Source organism: Malaclemys terrapin, chromosome 11, assembly GCF_027887155.1.
Source record: "Malaclemys terrapin pileata isolate rMalTer1 chromosome 11, rMalTer1.hap1, whole genome shotgun sequence".
NCBI classification, from domain to species: domain Eukaryota; kingdom Metazoa; phylum Chordata; order Testudines; family Emydidae; genus Malaclemys; species Malaclemys terrapin.
Genome location: NC_071515.1, coordinates 61,088,053 through 61,106,395, shown reverse-complemented (window position 1 = coordinate 61,106,395; position 18,343 = coordinate 61,088,053). Strand labels below are relative to the sequence as shown.

General features: G+C 40.3%; 1 protein-coding gene across 1 annotated transcript in view; it reads left to right on the top strand.

Moving 5' to 3' along the window:
- The window catches only part of THSD7B (thrombospondin type 1 domain containing 7B), a 509,128-nt gene that overhangs the window by 204,654 nt on the left and 286,131 nt on the right, over positions 1-18,343 (top strand). The window contains exons 4-5 of the mRNA XM_054043281.1: positions 6,700-6,951; positions 17,004-17,173. Of these exons, the coding sequence (XP_053899256.1) occupies positions 6,700-6,951; positions 17,004-17,173 (422 nt within the window). The remainder of the gene's footprint in view (positions 1-6,699; positions 6,952-17,003; positions 17,174-18,343) is intronic.

The window sequence follows — 18,343 nt, the reverse complement described above, 5'->3', positions numbered from 1 at the left end:
CAACCATTACTTATGTTTGCGAGCAGTACCTACTGGAAATATTTGTGAGTGAGTGAGTCCTATATTTGCAAAGATGCCTCAAATGGAAATTAAACTTTCTGCTTTAGACAGTTACAAAGACTCAAACAAGTGAATCTGTAAAAAGAATTCTCCTTCTCTGGCCAAAAAAGTGTATTTCGTTGATAAGGCCACAAGCTGCTTTCATGTGTTATGAAGCTGAAGACAGCAGTCATCTCTTTGCAGCTGCAGGATTACTGGGGGGAATTCATTTTGGTTTCTTAGCCAGTAAGCTTATGGTTCATACTAATAGAAGCTTTCTGCCTTTTTGAGATGGCTAGCAATGGTATGAAACTTACTTGCCTCAAACCTGCTTTTATTTTCTCATTAATTGTTGTTAACTAACATGGCAGAAGCCAGCCAAAAGAACCTCCTCTGTCCAGCATGAAGCATTATATGTGAGAAGAAGAATCCCCTGCATAAGGTATTCAATTCAATTAAAAAAAATTGCACCCTACAGAGATTCGTTTGACTGTTCCAGCCACAAGTGCATGAGCAAAATGCACCAGCCTTGCAAGAAGAAAAAAAAAAAAAGAAAAAGAAAAAAGAAAAAGAGAAGAAAAAAGCCTAAGATAGAATTACTTTGTGGGGAGTTGAAGGTGATGGAAGGGCGGCCAGACCTCAATCTTTTGTGGAAGCAATTCTAATCATTATGGCCTGAAAAGGATCACTGTGAAATCGAACATCATGCATTCTTTTATTTCAGGAATTACAAGAGAATTTCCATTTTGTTTTTCCAAAGAGTCTGCAAGTGTTTAAATATAAGCCTCTGCCTAAGTCACCAGAATGTGTATGTCACTTCTTATGTTGGTGGTTTCTGCATTGTCACATCTGAGCACACCTACAGGAGATTGGGATAAGATCTACTCATTCTGTTGGGTTAGACAAATTAGACAGATTAGACCATCCTAAATCAAGATTTTCAAAAATTGGTGCCTAAAGTTAGGCTCCTAAATCCATTTTAGGTTCCTAAGTAGATCTGGTCTAATTTTCAGACGTGCTGGACATGCTCAGTTCTCACTGAATGTACTCCGCACTTTTGAAACATCAGGCCAAACAATTTCAGAACCCAACTTCAGGCACTCCTTTCTGAAAAGCTTGGTCCCAGCTACCATAGTGATCATGACTGTGAGATCCATGCCTGCCGAGATAGATGAAATAGAATTGTAAGTACATTTTTAATTCTAACAGGTCAATGCTTGCGCTGTTGTAATAGTGAACATTTTTGGAGGTGGTCTCAGCCTAGACAAAGCCTTATGTTCAGTCTTTTACCAAGCCATTTTCTCATTCCCATTTTGGATCCCTGAGTGAGCTAGGATTGGAATTTGAACCTAGGTCTCCCAAACATCCTTTTCATTTGGGCAGTGAAATTGCATCTTTGGCTCACAAGCTCAGAAAACTTAACAGTGATGCCTCACATGTCTAGTCTTTACTTGTGTGAGTTTGCCCCAGATACATCTGGAATACATAAGACTGTGTCTGAGCTTTGTCCAAGAGGAAAGCGCATGTTTTTACATTTGGTTTTGGGTGGCACGGCCACAGTTATTTTGACTTCAGGTCTCTGAACTAACAGATAGAAACCAGTGAGACTCACATTTTAGTGAGTCGTTGCACATAAGAATCTGCTGGGGAGCAGATGTTATGAGGTAACACTGGCCAGAGTATGTGCACGTGTATGTATTTTTCACTGCCTTTGCTCACTAGAAATATTAAAATGAAAAGAAAATCCAGTTCTTTGACACCATTCAGGGCTGTTTACTTGCTTTATGTTAACTTGTTCGATCCAGTATTTGCCGCAGATTCTAATCTCAGTTACAGCTATAAACCCCCCAACATGGAATGGGGTTATACAGCTGTATGTAAGGCTAGTTTCAGTTGACGCTCTCTTGAAAATGTTGTATCAGGTGCCCTACTAGCCATGTTGAGATCCACTGAAATTTCCCAGTATAATCAGATTGGCCAGTAATTTACTTTCACTAGCTCCTTATCTATTAGAAATTAGAATGGTTTTTAAACAATATTTTGCACACTGTCTTACTAAGGTCCTGAGCAATGTATAGATAAACTAGTAAAAGGGAAATAAGGCTGTCTGCCTAGCTTAATATTACAAAGAAAAAGATTAAAGATGGTTAGGGTGGGTATAAGCTCCGAAGCTGTTTGGATATGGTTGCCAATCCGTTGTTAAAATGTATTGACATTTTATACCTGTGCTAATGTTTAAAGGTCATGATGGAGGCGGTTAGCGAGTAAGTATTTCACCTCCTATAACACCTATATACATCTAAAATTAAAATGGTTATGGAGTTTTCATCGTAGGCTCCACTGGACAACAGAGAGCTATCCCATAGTGTAGTCTATGCTTTCCATTCAGGTTTTTATACCACAGTCATCCTGATATCTGAGTGCCTAATTTTGCATGTTTAGCTCATTTACAGTCTTTGCTTAGGATAACAATATGTTGCACTTAGTGTTTCTAAGCACTAATTAATTCACCCTCACAACACCCCAGAGGTAAGGAAGTAGTTTCTTAATTTTAAAGGTGAGGAAACTAAGACACAGAAGGGTTGACGTTAAACAATTTCAAATGTGGGTGCTTAAAGTTAGGCCCCTAAAGCTATATTTGGGCAATATATAAAGACCAAATCCAATTCAATTAAATCCGTGGGAATTTTCCTATTGACTTCAATAGCAGTTGGGTCAGCCTCTAAGTCACCTTATTTTCAAATGTGCAGAGCACTCACAATGACAATGCTCTTATTGACTTCAGTGGGACCAGGATTTGTCCCCTTTGTGGCGAGGCCACTTCCACACGTTGTCTCCTCAGGATAGCAACTATAGGTAACAGGAGCCAGCTGCTCTTGAATGCTTTTAAATTATCCTATATGCTGCAAAATAAGTGGTAGTTCTAATGCACAGCCTACGTATCCATCTTTCCCCCCTGTTTGTTTCCTATCAAAGTCCATCAAACTGTCTCCTGGTGACTAGTCAGATCTAAGTAGTAGTGCAAGAACTGCATAGCTATGCATGCCCCATGACTGGCAGCAGGTAATAAAGGTAAAAAAGAGGCATAATGTTTGTTGGTGAGGGCAAAAGTTGCAGACAGGAATGCACAAATCTCTGCCTATATAAGTGCTATGCTTATTTAAAGTGTTGCAATGTTACTAATACAGCTTTCAGAGTATTTTCAGGAATGTAGTGTTCATGGCTACATAAAGCTGAGCTCTGGCTAAAGTGCTCTGCCTCTTCAAATGGCATTATGAGCATGTTTAACCCCACCTCCCCCCCACCTCACTGAAGAGGTCAGTATCCCTATTTTACAGATAGGGAGACTGTGACACAGGTGGTTAGTGACCTGCCCCACATGATAGAGGGAATGAAGATCAGACCTGGAATTAGATCACTTGACCATCATAGTTAAATACTGTGGGTTCAAAAATCCATCTCAGGTTCTTACTTTAATAGGAGTAGAGCGTGGGCAGAGCTGGGGGGAATAAAACAGTGGGGGGCGGGGGGAATGAAGAGAAGTAAGTGGCTAGAAGTGTAAAGAAATCTTCAGAAAGGGAGGAAAAATGTGTATGGCAGGGTAAAAATTCTTAGGGGAGGGGAGAATAAACACACACAGAGTGCTCCTGTTTGTGCCAGCTTTGTAGTAAGGGAGGGATTTGACTATCCTTAGTCCGTAGCTAAGTTTTACCTTTGACTAGAAAGTATTTTCCATGTATGTATTCAATTGAATCATGCTCTGGGGTCCATGGGGGGAGAATATGGGTTTAAATTAAAGGGAAAAAAGGTTTTGCAAGAAAGCAATGTGATGCAGTTTGGAGTGAGCAAAAAAAATCCTGCTCTCCTAGTTCTCCACACTGGTATTCCATGTGGAATGCCTGTGTAACTGGCCCCAAAAATATTCCATGGGTCACATTACTTTTTACTGGGGTATGTTGGCGGAAAGTATATTAACAAGGAGCCAGAGCCTAATCCCCCACACCCCCAGCACTGAGCCACTCCACCCAAAATCACAGCCTATATGCGCCCCCTGTCCTCCTGCTTTGTCCCCTTCTCCCACAACCATCTCTTCTTTTTCTCTCCCATTCTACTTCCTGTTTTGTGGCCTGAGCTGGTCCACCAAACCACCACTTCTCCTTATTAAATTCTTCCTTGAGACCTACTTCTACTGGGACACACAACAGAGATGTTACATATTTTTTTTTAAATTGTCCACCAGGCATTGCTGAGTAACTGTATGATCTTAGTATTTACTTGTATTATGATAGCACCTCGAAGCCACTACCCCATTGTACAAACATACAATCAAAGAGAAGGTCCTTGCCCTAAAGAGCTTGCAATCTAAATAGCTATTGGTGTAACTCTTGTCCTCCCTCTCTCAAACCCTTCCTTCAGCTTTATTTCCCGTTAGTTGTCACATGTCTGATATTGGACTATAAGTTTCCAGGACAGGGGTCATGTCTCTTGTGTACTGTCAGGCACCTAGGACATTTTAGATCACTATGGAAGAAGCATGTAAAAGGATTCCTTCCATATTAGTTTTATAAATATCCAGTTTCTAGTAAAGAGCCCTGAATGAAAGCATGTGCCCTGGTTAGTTTCACTGTGTTAGTAAGTAATCTAAAAGAGATTCAATAACTGATCCCTTGACATTTCCCACCTTTTAAGAGCTACACGCTTTGCTCTTTGCATTTGGTAAAACCCTGATTGTGAGCCATTAGGGGCTGGAAAAGAATAAAATTACAAAGGAAAGCAAAGTCTGCACTTAGCTGAGCTACATTTGTAATAGTTTCATACCAACCTTGCAAATTGGTCATGGACATTTACAAGTCTGGGCAAATATCTGCTTACTCTGTCTTTCCCCGGGATTCCCCATCCCAGAGTTTTCTTTCTCTGCTGGCTCCATCTCCCCCCCCCCCATCTCCACTTTCTTGGTGTCTCCCTGGTGAAACCCCTGCCCCTAAGTCACTAAATTTTCTCTCATTTTACCCCTTCCCACCTCCCATTGCACCAGTTGCTATGGCACTGGAGGGTAGGAAAGGGGGTTTCTTCTTTTCTAGAGGACCATTGATGGCTCTGTGGCTGAACTGCAGATGGCTGTGGAGGAGGAGAGACTGTAAAGGGGTGGAGCAGGAATTGTTGTTTTCTGCAGGTTCCCTTTTGCAGTTCTACTAAATGCCATTGAGCAGAAGAAAAAAGGAATTGATCAGGTAGCTGCCTGCATACGTGTGCTCCTATAGCTAGCATTGGGATATTTAAACAGAGAGAAAAGTTACTTGCTTGAAGTAATCAAGTTTCTGTATTTTTGAAAAGCTGTTTTAATTCTGTACTTCAGGGATTGTTTGCTTTTTGTTTTTTTGTTGAGATACTCTTGAGTCATTCTAATATAACGCTGTCTGCAGCTGTAAACTCTTAAGGCCTGCTTCTCCACGTTCACCTGGCATAGTGATGCTCACTTCTGTAAAGTGAACAAGCACTTTACAGTGATTTTGCACAGATATAAATGACAAAAGGAGCAAATATTGGAGAATCAGATCCACAGAATCCAGCTGCAAAATTCCAGGAGCTTTTTGCTTTCATTTGGCTTTGGAATCACTCTGTAGATCTAGAAATATTTAATTTAGTGGTTTTAATCAAGCCAAGAGAATGCAAAGCCAGAATGTCTATTAGAACTAATATGGTTTTGGTTCGCATGTCAGGCCTGGTCCACACTAAGCCCCCAGTTCGAACTAAGATACGCACCTTCAGCTACGTGAATAACGTAGCGGAAGTCAAAGTATCTTAGTTTGAACTTAAAGGTACTTACCGCGGGTCCACACGCGGCAGGCAGGCTCCTCCATCGACTCCGCCTACTCCTCTCGCAGAGCAGGATTACCGGCGTCGACAGCGAGCACTTCCGGGATTGATTTATCGCGTCTAGACAAGACACGATAAATCAATCCCAGAAGATCGATTGCTGGCCGCCGAACCAGCGGGTAAATATAGACGTACCCTCACTCTACTTCTTGGTGTGATCACAGAATCACAGGTTTAAAAACCTAATTTTATTGCTTCATCCTAAAGATGTTGAGCTCCCTCCAGTCTCTCAGAGAAGTGTTGTTCAGCAGGAACTATTTCAACTCCTGACTCACTTGGACGCTTGGATATCCAACAGAAAGAATGTGGTGATGTGAACTGTTCATAGTGACAGCAGTTCTGCAATATTCTGTGTGTGGTTTTTTTTGTCCTGGATAGACTGTGAAGTACGGGCTTGATCAAGCTCATAAAAAGAAGTTTACAGAGTATATCATCACTGAACTGCTTTTTGAATCTTTTCTAACTCGGGGTGAGCTGGACATACACTGTGCAAGATATTTTAGCTGAAAAAAATCTAAATACAGTCTTTCCTAAAACATGCCAGATTAATTATGATATCACACCTGATTCACCTTTCACTTACGCCAATTTTACCCTGGTATAACTCCATTAATTTAACTGAAATTACTCTGGATTTGCACTGATGGAAGTGAGATCCAGAACCTGTATGTAATATTTGGGGGGGGAGGGAGGGCAGTGAGGTGGAAGGGGACTGTAGAAAAATTAAAATCTAGCAACAAACAAGAACTCCTCAGATTTTTTTTTACCATTTTCTCATCACAGCCTTTGTATGCAAGAAACCATCCCACTGACCTTTCAGTCATGTGTCATGCCTAAAGATTGCGAGACATCAGTTTGGTCTGTGTGGAGCACCTGCTCGAAGACTTGTCACTCGGGGGATCTCTCACCAGGATTCCGAAGCAGACACAGGAGCATAAAATACATTGTAGTAGGCACTGGGAAGGAGTGCCCTGAGCTAGAAGAGAAGGAGGCCTGCAACGTAGGAGGAAAAGAACTTCTCCATCCGTGCCCCAGGTATATTACATGCTTTTATCAGCACCTTTTCAAGTGGAATGCAAAGCCCTTGTTTGCCTATTTGTTGGGAACCAGCAAAGCTCTTTGATAACGAAGGTCAAATTTATTCCTGTCTCTCTACGCCCCCTCCCCTTATTTTCGCAAAAAGGTTAATGATTCAAAGATTTTTTTTTTAAAAAGTATAAATGTAAACTTATTCTTGAATTAGTAGCTGAAAGCCCATGCTGCCGCATGGGTGTAATTCATAAATGGATGAGATCTTAAAAATTGAAAGGTAACACACAGTGAATCTCAGTGATACTCTAAACACAAAAAGCTCGCAACCATGTTTGTAGCTGTTTCCATTGCTTCACACTGACTCAGACATTCTAGGCTTCAAAGTGATGTTCGAGGTTATTATGTGTGTGCTGATTATCTTGATTTATGGGTGGGGTGTGGTATGTTGGGAGAGCTGTATGGATCTGTGTGGTTGTTGAATGAGGGGGGAGTGATACGTTGAAGGGCTGTATGTGTTAGGGGTTATTTTATCTGTTGTGTTGGTGGTTGTGTTGATTTGTGTCTAGGGGGTTGTGCTGGGCAATTTGTGTTGATTTGTGGGAGTGTCAGCTGGGCTCACGGGTGCGGCAATTGGATCAAGTAATCCACTGTCTGTCTGAAACTGTTGCATGAAACTTAGCTGGAGAGTGAGACCGGTGATTGGTTAAATTACCTCTGATATCACAATGGTCTAGGATTCTTGGAATGGCATAGATACATGTCTTACTGTTGCCTGGGTATAATATATAAAGTCAAAATGGCTGAGAACTTAAAAATTGGATGGTACCAAACTCTGAATTCCAGTCATGATTGAACAGAAAGCGCACTCAACCATGCCTTTAACCACTTCCATCGCTTCGCACTGACTCAGACATCTTTGGCTTCAGAGTGACGGAGACAATGACAATCCTGGAATCTTATTATATAGACACCTGAAGAGAATTAGTTGCTCACAGAGGGCAGAACTAGGGGCAGAATCCGTGGCTTTGCAGGTGAGGAAAGAGAGCTCCTGTGCATACACAGAGCCTCTCTGACTTCATGGAGGTGGGGCAGGTGTCCATGGCTGTCTGTTAATTGGCTCTGGAAAACTTGAAAGAGTCCACAACAGGCAAAGAGCAGTGAAAGCTCATCTTGGATGACTATTTCTTCTCTCTCCACAGAAAAGAACATCCTCGTGGGTAAATAGGGATTGGTGGGAGGGAATAGCATGGCTTTGATCTTACCAACTTCCAAAACCCTCCCACAAGGAGACACGTTATCCCCACAATAGCTGACTCCATATTGCAGCCAAAAAGCCTCTGGCGGAGGGGATGGGGGGGGGGGACGGACTCTGCAAGATGCACATCCTCTTGGAAACACGAAACCTGTGCAAGTGTCATTAAAGGGATCACAACTTGAGTTCCTTCAAAGTCAGCCAATTACTGATCAGCTCTGTGCCCCCAGCTAGGAGCAGGAGGGGGGGTGGGTAGGTAAAAAAATTCGGTTGCTTGATTGGATCCAACAAACAAGCTCTCGTGTACTGATTTTTACTCTTTACCTAAATGCACGTCAATTTCAAAGACAAAAGAATGAGAGATTGTCCTGCTGATTTTATGCTCTGTGTACAATTGTTTCAGTTGATACCTGATTGAAACACACGAACTGCTGGTTAATGAGGAAGTGGCGAGAGGTGTGTCTGTAGCCTAGGTTCCCATCCCTGCCATTTTTTTTTACACTGATGAATTGGAGTACGAAATTGTGACAGTTGCACCACAGCACTGTATAGATGGTGGTGTGGAACACCAGCAAGCGCACCAGAGGCTGTACCCCATGCTGGTGCCTCATACAGCTCTCCCAGTGCTACCCTTTGTGCACAGGGAGAGGGTTGTGTGTGCTCTGCTCTACCTGTTAAGATGGAACAGATTGTTCTCTCAGTATGCCAGCTCTGTACCGTGGGTCATTGTGTGTGTGTGTGTGTGTGTGGTTGGGGGAGGGGGATTCTCATCATCCCAGAAACTCTAAGCTTCTTCCCACCCATTCCCATCTACTTTTCAGCATTCTGCACATTAAAGCACAGGGACTGCTATTGGCCGCACCCCGTCTAGCAGCTGAGCCGGGTACCCTTTCTGTTAGCACAACATTCTCACATGATCTGGTCCAGAATGATGACCATAAGATTTCAGATTGTTCTAGCCACTGGGGCAAATATTCTGCAAACAATCCACAGTGTTTAGTTAGCAATGATTTACAGGGACTAGATGCCCCCCAGAACTGGAAGTAGGCTATGAAGTTATTAAACACCAGCTAGTGTGTGTTTTGGTTAAGCTTGTGAGAGGTTTCATTTCTAGAAGTCCTTCCTTTGGCCACTCTCTTCTACAGAGGCATATACTGGATGCAAGGAAATCTAACCAATTGGAAAGCAAAGAACTATACAATGGTATTCTATATATTGCAGACCTGTTGGATCCAATACCATTGAGTCTAAAATTAAATCCTATATGAGAAATACAAGATCAGAAATGTCTAAATATTGAGCCTACATACATCATCTGCAGTCAGTAAGAGATGTTATATCTCCACACTACCATCTACAGCCTGTTGATCTGGCAGTTATCTTCTTATAAACACTACTGGAAATTTTCAGATAAGGACAAAGCCTATTTGGCAGGATGCGAGTCCTTCACACTAGAAACTGGTACCTCATAGTTGTAGAATAATGTTGCCTGAGATATGCTAGGAGTGTCATCTTCTGTTTGAGGAGAATGGCATGCTATTTCTTCCCACTGTCAATGTAATACCTAGAGAGAGTATATATTTTTCTCACTCTTGGGTCATGTGTGCCTTGTCCATTGCATTGCTTGGGTAAAGGTGGACTTCCATCCTTTCTTTTCTTCTCTTGCAGAAAGGGGATGAGTACAAAGAACCTAGATCCAGGATTGGAAGTTTAAGACTTCCTCCTGCATTTGAAAGGCCTACTCACATTCCTTCTAATATGAACTTCATTTTAGTCTATCTGTACAGTGATATTTTACCTCTACTTCCCTAATTCCTAGGAAACACACAATCTGACTTCTGGTTTAGTTTGCTTTAACATATAGTTCTTATAAGCTCTGCCCATTGCCCAAGGAAGTTTCTCAGGGGGACCATTCCCTTATGAAGCTCTCCATGCCTGAAGAGGAAGGAACAAAGGAAGAGTGTGCACGATACCTGTTGTGAACTGCAGCCTGTAGCGCTTGGGATGTTTCCTTCCTTCTCTTGGGATAAGGCAAACACTTGAGCTGGTTTGATTCCATCTAGCAGAGGGCAGTGGTAAATATTATGTACATCCCCAACACTCTAATGAAAGAACTTGCTACCATCAGCTCCAGAAAACTAGTTCTTCTAAATGAGACTTTTTGGTAAGACCATTATAAGTTTCCACACATGCCCTGGATGGTAAAGTATGAAGAGCTTTTCACTTTACAGTTAAAATTTAAAATAACTTCCTAAAATCAATAGTTTAAATGCAAAAAGGAAAATATTAAAGCAGCATTAAGTGTCATGAAGTTTAGTGTGTACTGTTCTGTGTTGCTATTAGTTATTCATATGCTTGGCAAATTTAAACACAAAAGCTGATTCTTCTTTCATTTACCTGGTTTAAATCAGGAATAAATCAATTAAAGTGAATACAGTGATGTAAAACTGTTGTATGTACAAAGAGAATCAATTTGATAGGCTAAAGAGATGAAGAGGTTTGCAGGGCCTGACAAAATTTACCGTAGAGTATTTAAGGAACTAGCTGAAACAATCTCTAAACCTTTAGCAATTATCTTTGAGAACTCATGGACGACTGGTAAGGTCCCAGAGGACTAGAGAAGGGCAAACATAGTACCTGTCTCTAAAAAGGGGAACAAAGAGAACCCAGGGAATTATAGACCAGTCAGCCTAACTTCAAATACCTGGAAAGATTCTGGAACAAACTGTAAAACAATCAGTTTGTAAGCACCTAGAGGAAAATAAGGGACAAGTAATAGCCAGCATGGATTTGTCAAAAAGAAATCATGGCAAACCAACCTAATTTCCCTTTTTGACAGGATAACCAACTGGGTGTATGGAGGAAAGCAGTAGACATGATATATCTGGACTTTAATAAGGCTTTTACACAGTATCACAAGAAACTAAGAAAATATAGTCTAGGAAAAATTACTATAAGGTGGGTGCACAAGTAGGTGAAAAAATAATACTCAGAGTAGTTATCAATAGTTTGCTGTCAGACTGGGAGACTGTATCAAGTGGGGTCTGTCCTAGGTCTGGTGCTATTCAATATTTTCATTAACCAGTTGGATAATGATGTAGAACGTCCATTTATAGAATTAATAGATGACACCAAGCTGGGAGTGGTTGCAAGCACTTTGGAGGACAAGCTTAGAATTAGAAATAATCTTGACAAATTGGAGACCTGGCCTGAAATCAATAAGATGAAATTCAGTAAAGGCAAGTGCAAAATATTCTTCTTGGGAAAGAAAAATCTACTGCAGAAATATAAAATGGGAGAACAACTGGGTTAGGCAGCAGTACTGCAGAAAAGATGCTAGGGGTTACAGTGCATCACAAATTGAATATGACTCAATGTGATGCTGTTACACCCCAGAATGATATTAACCTTTTGTATTAACAAGAGCATCATACGTAAGACATGGGAGGTAATTGATCTGCTCTACTTGGCACTGGTGATGTCTCAGCTGGAGTACTGTGTCCATTTCTAGGCACCACAATTTAAGAAAGATGTGGACAAATTGGAGAGAATTCAGAAGAGAACAATAATAATTATAGGAGGCTTAGAAAATATGACCTATGAGGAAAGATTGAAAGAATTGGGCAAATTTAGTATACAGAAGAGAACACTAATGGGGAGGACATTGTCAAATACATAAAAGGTTGTTACAAAGAGTGTAGTGTTAATTGTTTTCCAGGTCCACTGACAGTAGGACAAGATTGCAGCAAGGGAGATTTTAGGTAGGATATTAGAAATATAAAGATAGCTGAGCACTGGAGCAGGGTATCTAGGGAGGTTGTGGAATCCCCGTCACTGGAGGTTTTAAAGAACAGGTTAGATAAATAGCTTTCGGGGATAGTCTAGATGACATCTTGATGTCCCTTCTAGTCCTACATTTCTATGATGCTATGAATCAAATAAGTTATAAAGAAGTTATTTGCAATATAGCTATCATGGAGTCAGCAATTTCTTTTAAACTATTTTATAATATTGTTTGAACCCCAAATGTGTTTTCATGTTCACTGGGAATATACAGTTTTGCCAGAATTGTAATTATTTCTTGAATTCTCTTGAGTTTCCATGGTTGCCGAGTAACAAGACAATGACATAATAAAGAGAGAAACCTCTTTGCCTTGTCAGCAAGTCAAAGCTTTCCAAAAATTAAAAGTATTTGGAAATAATGAGAAACTTTTAAGAGCTGCTCTTTTATTTTAGAGGGCATGCTGAGATCTGAATGTGAAGGTATTGTATTATGAATTATGCTCATAACGTGTCTTATTTAAAGGTAGAAAATTCTTTTTAGAGTTGTCACGACTTACATGGAAGTGTACCAATTCAGAACAGATAGGCTGCTTCTCTTTCACTCTGAAAATCAGTAGTGTAATCACTGACTAGTTCTTTGAATTGGGAGTGGTGAGAGTGCTCTAAAGGGCAATGTCCTGGCTAACATTATTCAGACACCGGCCTCGTTATTCTTGGGCATACAGAAACTTGACGTGGAGGGTTCACTAGCTTCTCACATATGAGGATTTTGACGTGGTAAATCATGCCTTTTTCAGATCCAGATTGGACCATCATAACTTTTACCTGGGCTTCAGTGCAAAAGCTTGAAAGTGAAAAAGGTACAACACAGAGCAACACACTTCATTAGTAACTAAGACCAGCATTGGCACATGGTTGTGCTTCCTGAAGTCCACTGACTCTTCATTGGCTCATGAGCAGAATTCCTGGTCATAATCTACAAGACTTTTAATGGACTGAGACCAACCTCAGAGATCACCTTACCCAGCATACATAGATTCCAAAGCCAGAAGGGATCATTGTGATAATCTAGTCTGACCTTCTGTTTAACTCAGGCCACAAAACTTCCCTGAAAGAATTCCTAGTTGTCAGTCATAGAGAATCCACACAACTTTTGGTAATTTGTTCCAATGGTTAATTGCTCTCACCTTTTAAAAACGTTCGCCTTATTTCCAGTAGGAATTTGTCTAGCTTCAACATCCAGCCATTGGATTGTGCTATACTTTTCTCTGATAGATTGAAGAGCACATTATTAAACATTTGTTCCCAATGTAGATACTCACAGACTGTAATCAAGATACCCCATAACCTGCTCTTTGTTAGATTCAAAAAGCTCTATTTAGCTTATCACTATATAAGGAAGTTTTTCTAACCCTTTAATCATTCATGTGGCTCTTGTCTGAATCCTCTGAACCCTCTTCAATTTATCAACATCCTTCTGGAATTGGGAGCACCAGAATTGGACACAAGATTCTAGCAGGGGTCACACCAGTGACAAATATAGAAGTCAAATTAACCTCTCTACTCCAACTCGATGATATGCTCAACAGGCGCAATGAAGACCGATAGACCCAAGTTCTCACCATTAAGAGATGGGAACATAACATTCTCAGCGACAGCACCCTGATTGTGATACTCCTTGCCAGAAGAGATCTGATTCAATGCAAACTACTGAAATGTCAAAATACACATTTTTCATTAAATCCTTCTCTTGGGTTGAACTCTTTCAAAACACGAAATCCTTCTCTCTCTCTCTCTCTCTCTCTCACACACACACACACACACACACACACACACACACACACACCACCTGCTGCAATGGAAGATCACACAGAGGAGAACTTGTGTAAATTTAAAAACCAAAGACATCCATTTGTGTATTACTTAGATAGATAGATAGATAGATAGACGGTACTATGTAGAGATAAATAGTCAGAGGGCTCATCCTTGCTCTCTGAATAAAAACATTGACCTAATTCAAGATGCTAAGTGTTAATAGAGCTGCACAAAATGTTCAATGTCATATTTAAAGTATTTGTATTTCATTTATATGGAAGTGTGTTGAGATCCACATAAGAACGGCCACACTGGGTCAGACCAACCGTCCATCTAGCCCAGTATACTGTCTTCCAACAGTGGCCAATGCTAGGTACTTCAGAGGGAATGAACAGAACAGGAAATCATTGAGTGATCCACCTCTGTCATCCACTCCCGTTTTCTGGCAGTTGGAGGCTAGGGACATGCAGAGTTTGGGGTTGCATCCCCACTCATCTATTGATGGACCTATCCTCTAGGAACTTATCTAATTCTTTTTTTAACCCAATTATAATGTTGGCCTTCATAACACCCCCTGGCAGTGAGTTCCACAGGTTGATCGTGCAAATGACTGTGTGTGTGAAGAAGTATTTCCTTTTGTTTGTTCTAAATCTGCTGCCTATTAATTTCATTGGGTGACCCCTGGTTGTTGTGTTGTGATCATTTTGGCACAGCAGCTCTATCTGCTGCACACCTGGACAGAGTAGGTGTGTCTATGCAAACATGGTCTTCACCTGAAATTTCCCCCCCCCCCCTCCAGTTCATCGCTAGATGTTAGGGGAGAGCTCATTCAGACCCTCCTTACACTAAGTGCAGGGAAATTCTCCTGTATGGTAGGTTTGGTAGATACAGTAGATAACTGTAGTATATCCGATATCTCTTTGGTATAGTTGATTTTTTTTTAACCGACAGCCAGTGTGTATATTTAAATCAACTAATACATGAGTAGAATTTTGCTTTTCATAAACTCTTATTGTATCATAGGGCCTGTCTGACTGATAAAAGCAACACCATTGAATTGATATGGTTTTACCCTCTACTTTAAAGTTTTTCTGTTGATAAACAGGCAATGACTACAGCACATGGTTGCTCAGCAGCAGAATATCCACTTGTTCTGTGTACTGCAATTCTAAGGGGATTTTTCAACCTTGTAGACCGATGAGGTTTAATTATGTTTGAGCGGAGATACATTTAGTTATGTTGTATAATTTTTAATGCTAATGGCCTGATTTTCGGAAGGTCCAGAGCCTAAAATTACGCTGATTTAAATCAGTGCGTAAGTGCCTAAAACAAGTATTTAGATGATGAAATAAGGACTTATCTTTAGGCATCCAGTTTTGAAAATTGGGTCCTGTATACTCTAAAAGATATGATATTTTAATCTGATGTGGGAAGAAATGTGGTAGAGTACCTTGTTCAGTTAAGTGTGATTCTCTGTCTTCATATGAAAACTGGAGACCTGTATTAATACTGAATATTAGAAAAGCTGTGATAACCTACAAAAGGAACTTCTGTACAAAAGAATTCTCCATTATTTATGTATTGTGGGAGTACAATTATTTCATGCATATCATGTACAGACTGCATTCCTCTTTGCTGGTAATAAACCCTGTGAATGTATCCAAATGTGCACAAGATATACTGCATATTATTTAAGAGAGAGCAAGACAGCTAATCTGAAAAGTACCTGTAAATTAGAAATAATTGGCAATATTCACAACATCTTCCATGAAGACATTACAAAATTCATAAGTGCTTTGAGGCTAGAAATGACTGATATTCACAAGATCTAATGTTTGGAAAATGTTGTTGAAGTGTGCTCACTTTTTTTGTTTGTTTTTTTTGCAAATAATTTGCAGTTTAAGTTTCCTTGTAATATCTATGCCCTACCTACACATATTTTCTAAAGACAACACATAGAATTTCAAGCTGGAAATGTTTCTTCACAAAGGACATCCAAAGGTGCATGCACTTATGATTTATGTGACAAGACAAACACATCATGCAAATTTAACAACCAGTGAAATTGAGATAACAGGAGAGTGTGTTTTGTTTTGGGGGCAAAGGAAGGAATGAAACTTATTTTGTACATATTTTAAGAAATTAGGACCATATGGAGACTGAGGGAATATGGAGAAAGGGAGGCAATAGAAAAGATTGCAGAAGACTCTAAGGAGAATGGTAGATAACACAATATATGCATCAACAGAAACATTATAATACTTGGTATTTATATGGTGCTTTTTTATCTGTAGATGTTAAAGTTTTTCACATAGGAGAGGAAGTATCTTCTCCATTTTGCAGATGGTCAATTGTTTCTCAGTCTGGTGTCCTGTTCATTGGATCAGAGATTGTCAGTGCCTCTGAAAGATCCCCCAAACTTGTAGATGAGATGGGAAAAACATGATTTTTGTTTCTGTTCCTTTCCATGGTTTTAATAAATTATTTGTTGGCAGATCAGCCATTTTTAACCTCCAATTGCACCGTGTATTCTAATACACAAACCCTCTGATGTATCCAATTCAAATTTGGGTGTTTGTCTATGTGGCACTTACATATTTGTGTGTCAGAATTTAAACCTTTCCTGAACAGAAAATTCCAAAGTGTTTATGTTCTTTATTATACACAAATTAACTGTGCTGAGAAAATACGTTTTATCTAAATCTGATGTGTCTCACAACTTCAAGAAAGAGAAATTAATTCAAGTATTGCAGTCCTCTTCTAGAAGCAATTGGTAGTACCCAATACACCCTAGAACTTTATGAAGCTATCACGCACAGGCCAAATCCCAAGATATTCTTGAACGCTTGGTACTCTGTTGACTGTGCAAGTGTTCAGTACCTCTCACAATTAGGTCTTTAGTTTTTGACAGAGAGTTATGGCCTTGTGACCTGAGGGCAGGATTAACAGCCAGCTTTCAGACTTACTCCCTGTATGGAGCAAATCACTTAATCCCTATTGATACACAAGTGTGAAAAATTCTACATAAATACTGGATTAATGTATTGCCTGGTACTGGTAGGTCTGTCTTGAAGTAGAAAGATGTAAGACAAAGATTAAAGTGTTTGCATACTAAAGAATAACAAATTTCTAATATAAAGAAACACCCATTGCCCCATGGTCTTATATAAAACCTTGTTTTACACACACTATTTTTCTTCCAAAGGTTTTCATGGAGGACTTCTGAATGGAAAGCATGCCAAGTTACTCTCCTCCTTGATGGACAGGACCCTCGCCGACATAAGCACACAGCCCTTTGTGGAGGTGGGATACAAGTCCGGGAAGTGTACTGTGTCCAAAGTGTGATAGAATCTGGGACACACCAATTAAAGGAAGGTACGTTGTTAGAGGTTATCCTAAAATGCCTATTACAGGGATCTATAAATTGGAAAGGTAAAGAACTATTCAATAGCATGAAGCTGCATGCTTTTTTGCTGCCGCTGAGCTGGAGAAATATGTTTGTGGGTAAGGATAAAATGTCTCAGTGGCCTGCTAATAGACTCCATTGGAGTCATGCTGCCTGGAAGCTGAAGGAGGGAGTCAGTGAGCCCCAGAGCCAGCAGAGCATGGCTGTGCGGAGATTCCTTGCCTCCTATGGGTCCCTCCGTGATTTGAAGGATTCTGGGTGTGAAACCACTGCCCATCATGTGTGGTGATGGGGACACACTGTCTCCCACTCCCCAGTCTCTCTTGGAATGAGTTCAGAAAAACGTCTTCCTCCTGTCTCACGGGTCCGGGGGGGAGGGGCAGACCTGCCTCACCCCCTTGTCCCCATTTGTTGAATCCACTTGGCCATTTTTTGATATTGGTTCAGTTATTTATCAATACAGTCAAACCTCAGAGTTACAAACACCTTGGGAATGGAGGTTGTTCGTAACTCTGAAATGTTCATAACTCTGAACGAAACATTATGGTGGTTCTTTCAAAAATTTACAACTGAACGTTGTCTTAATACAGCTTTGAAACTTTATTATGCAGAAGAAAAATGCTGCTTTTAACCATTTTAATTTAAATGAAACAAACACAGAAACAGTTTCCTTATCTTGTCAAATATTTTTTTAAACTTCTCTTTATTTTTTAGTAGTTTGTTTAACACAGGACTGTATTTTATTTGCTTTTTTTGATCTCTGCTGCTGCCTGATTGTGTACTTCCGGTTCCAAATGAGGCATGTGATTGACAGCTCAGTTTGTAACTCTGGTGTTTGTAACTCTGAGGTTCTACAGTATGTCAGCCTATTCCTGGTGTGGCTTAATTCTCTGCTCAAGACCAATACGCAACCTTTCTTATGATTTGATGGGAAAAGCCAAAATAATAATGTCGCAACTTCTGAGTAGACAGACAAGTGTTGGAGTTAGAATGAGTTATTTTGCTTTTGGAAGAGTAATGAGCGGATGCAGATGTATTATGAATACTTTATCCTTGTCTTTTTTATCTGCAGTGTGTACTGCTCCTGTAGAATATGGCTTTGAGCAAAGATGGTAAGATAGTAAGAACACAACATTTAA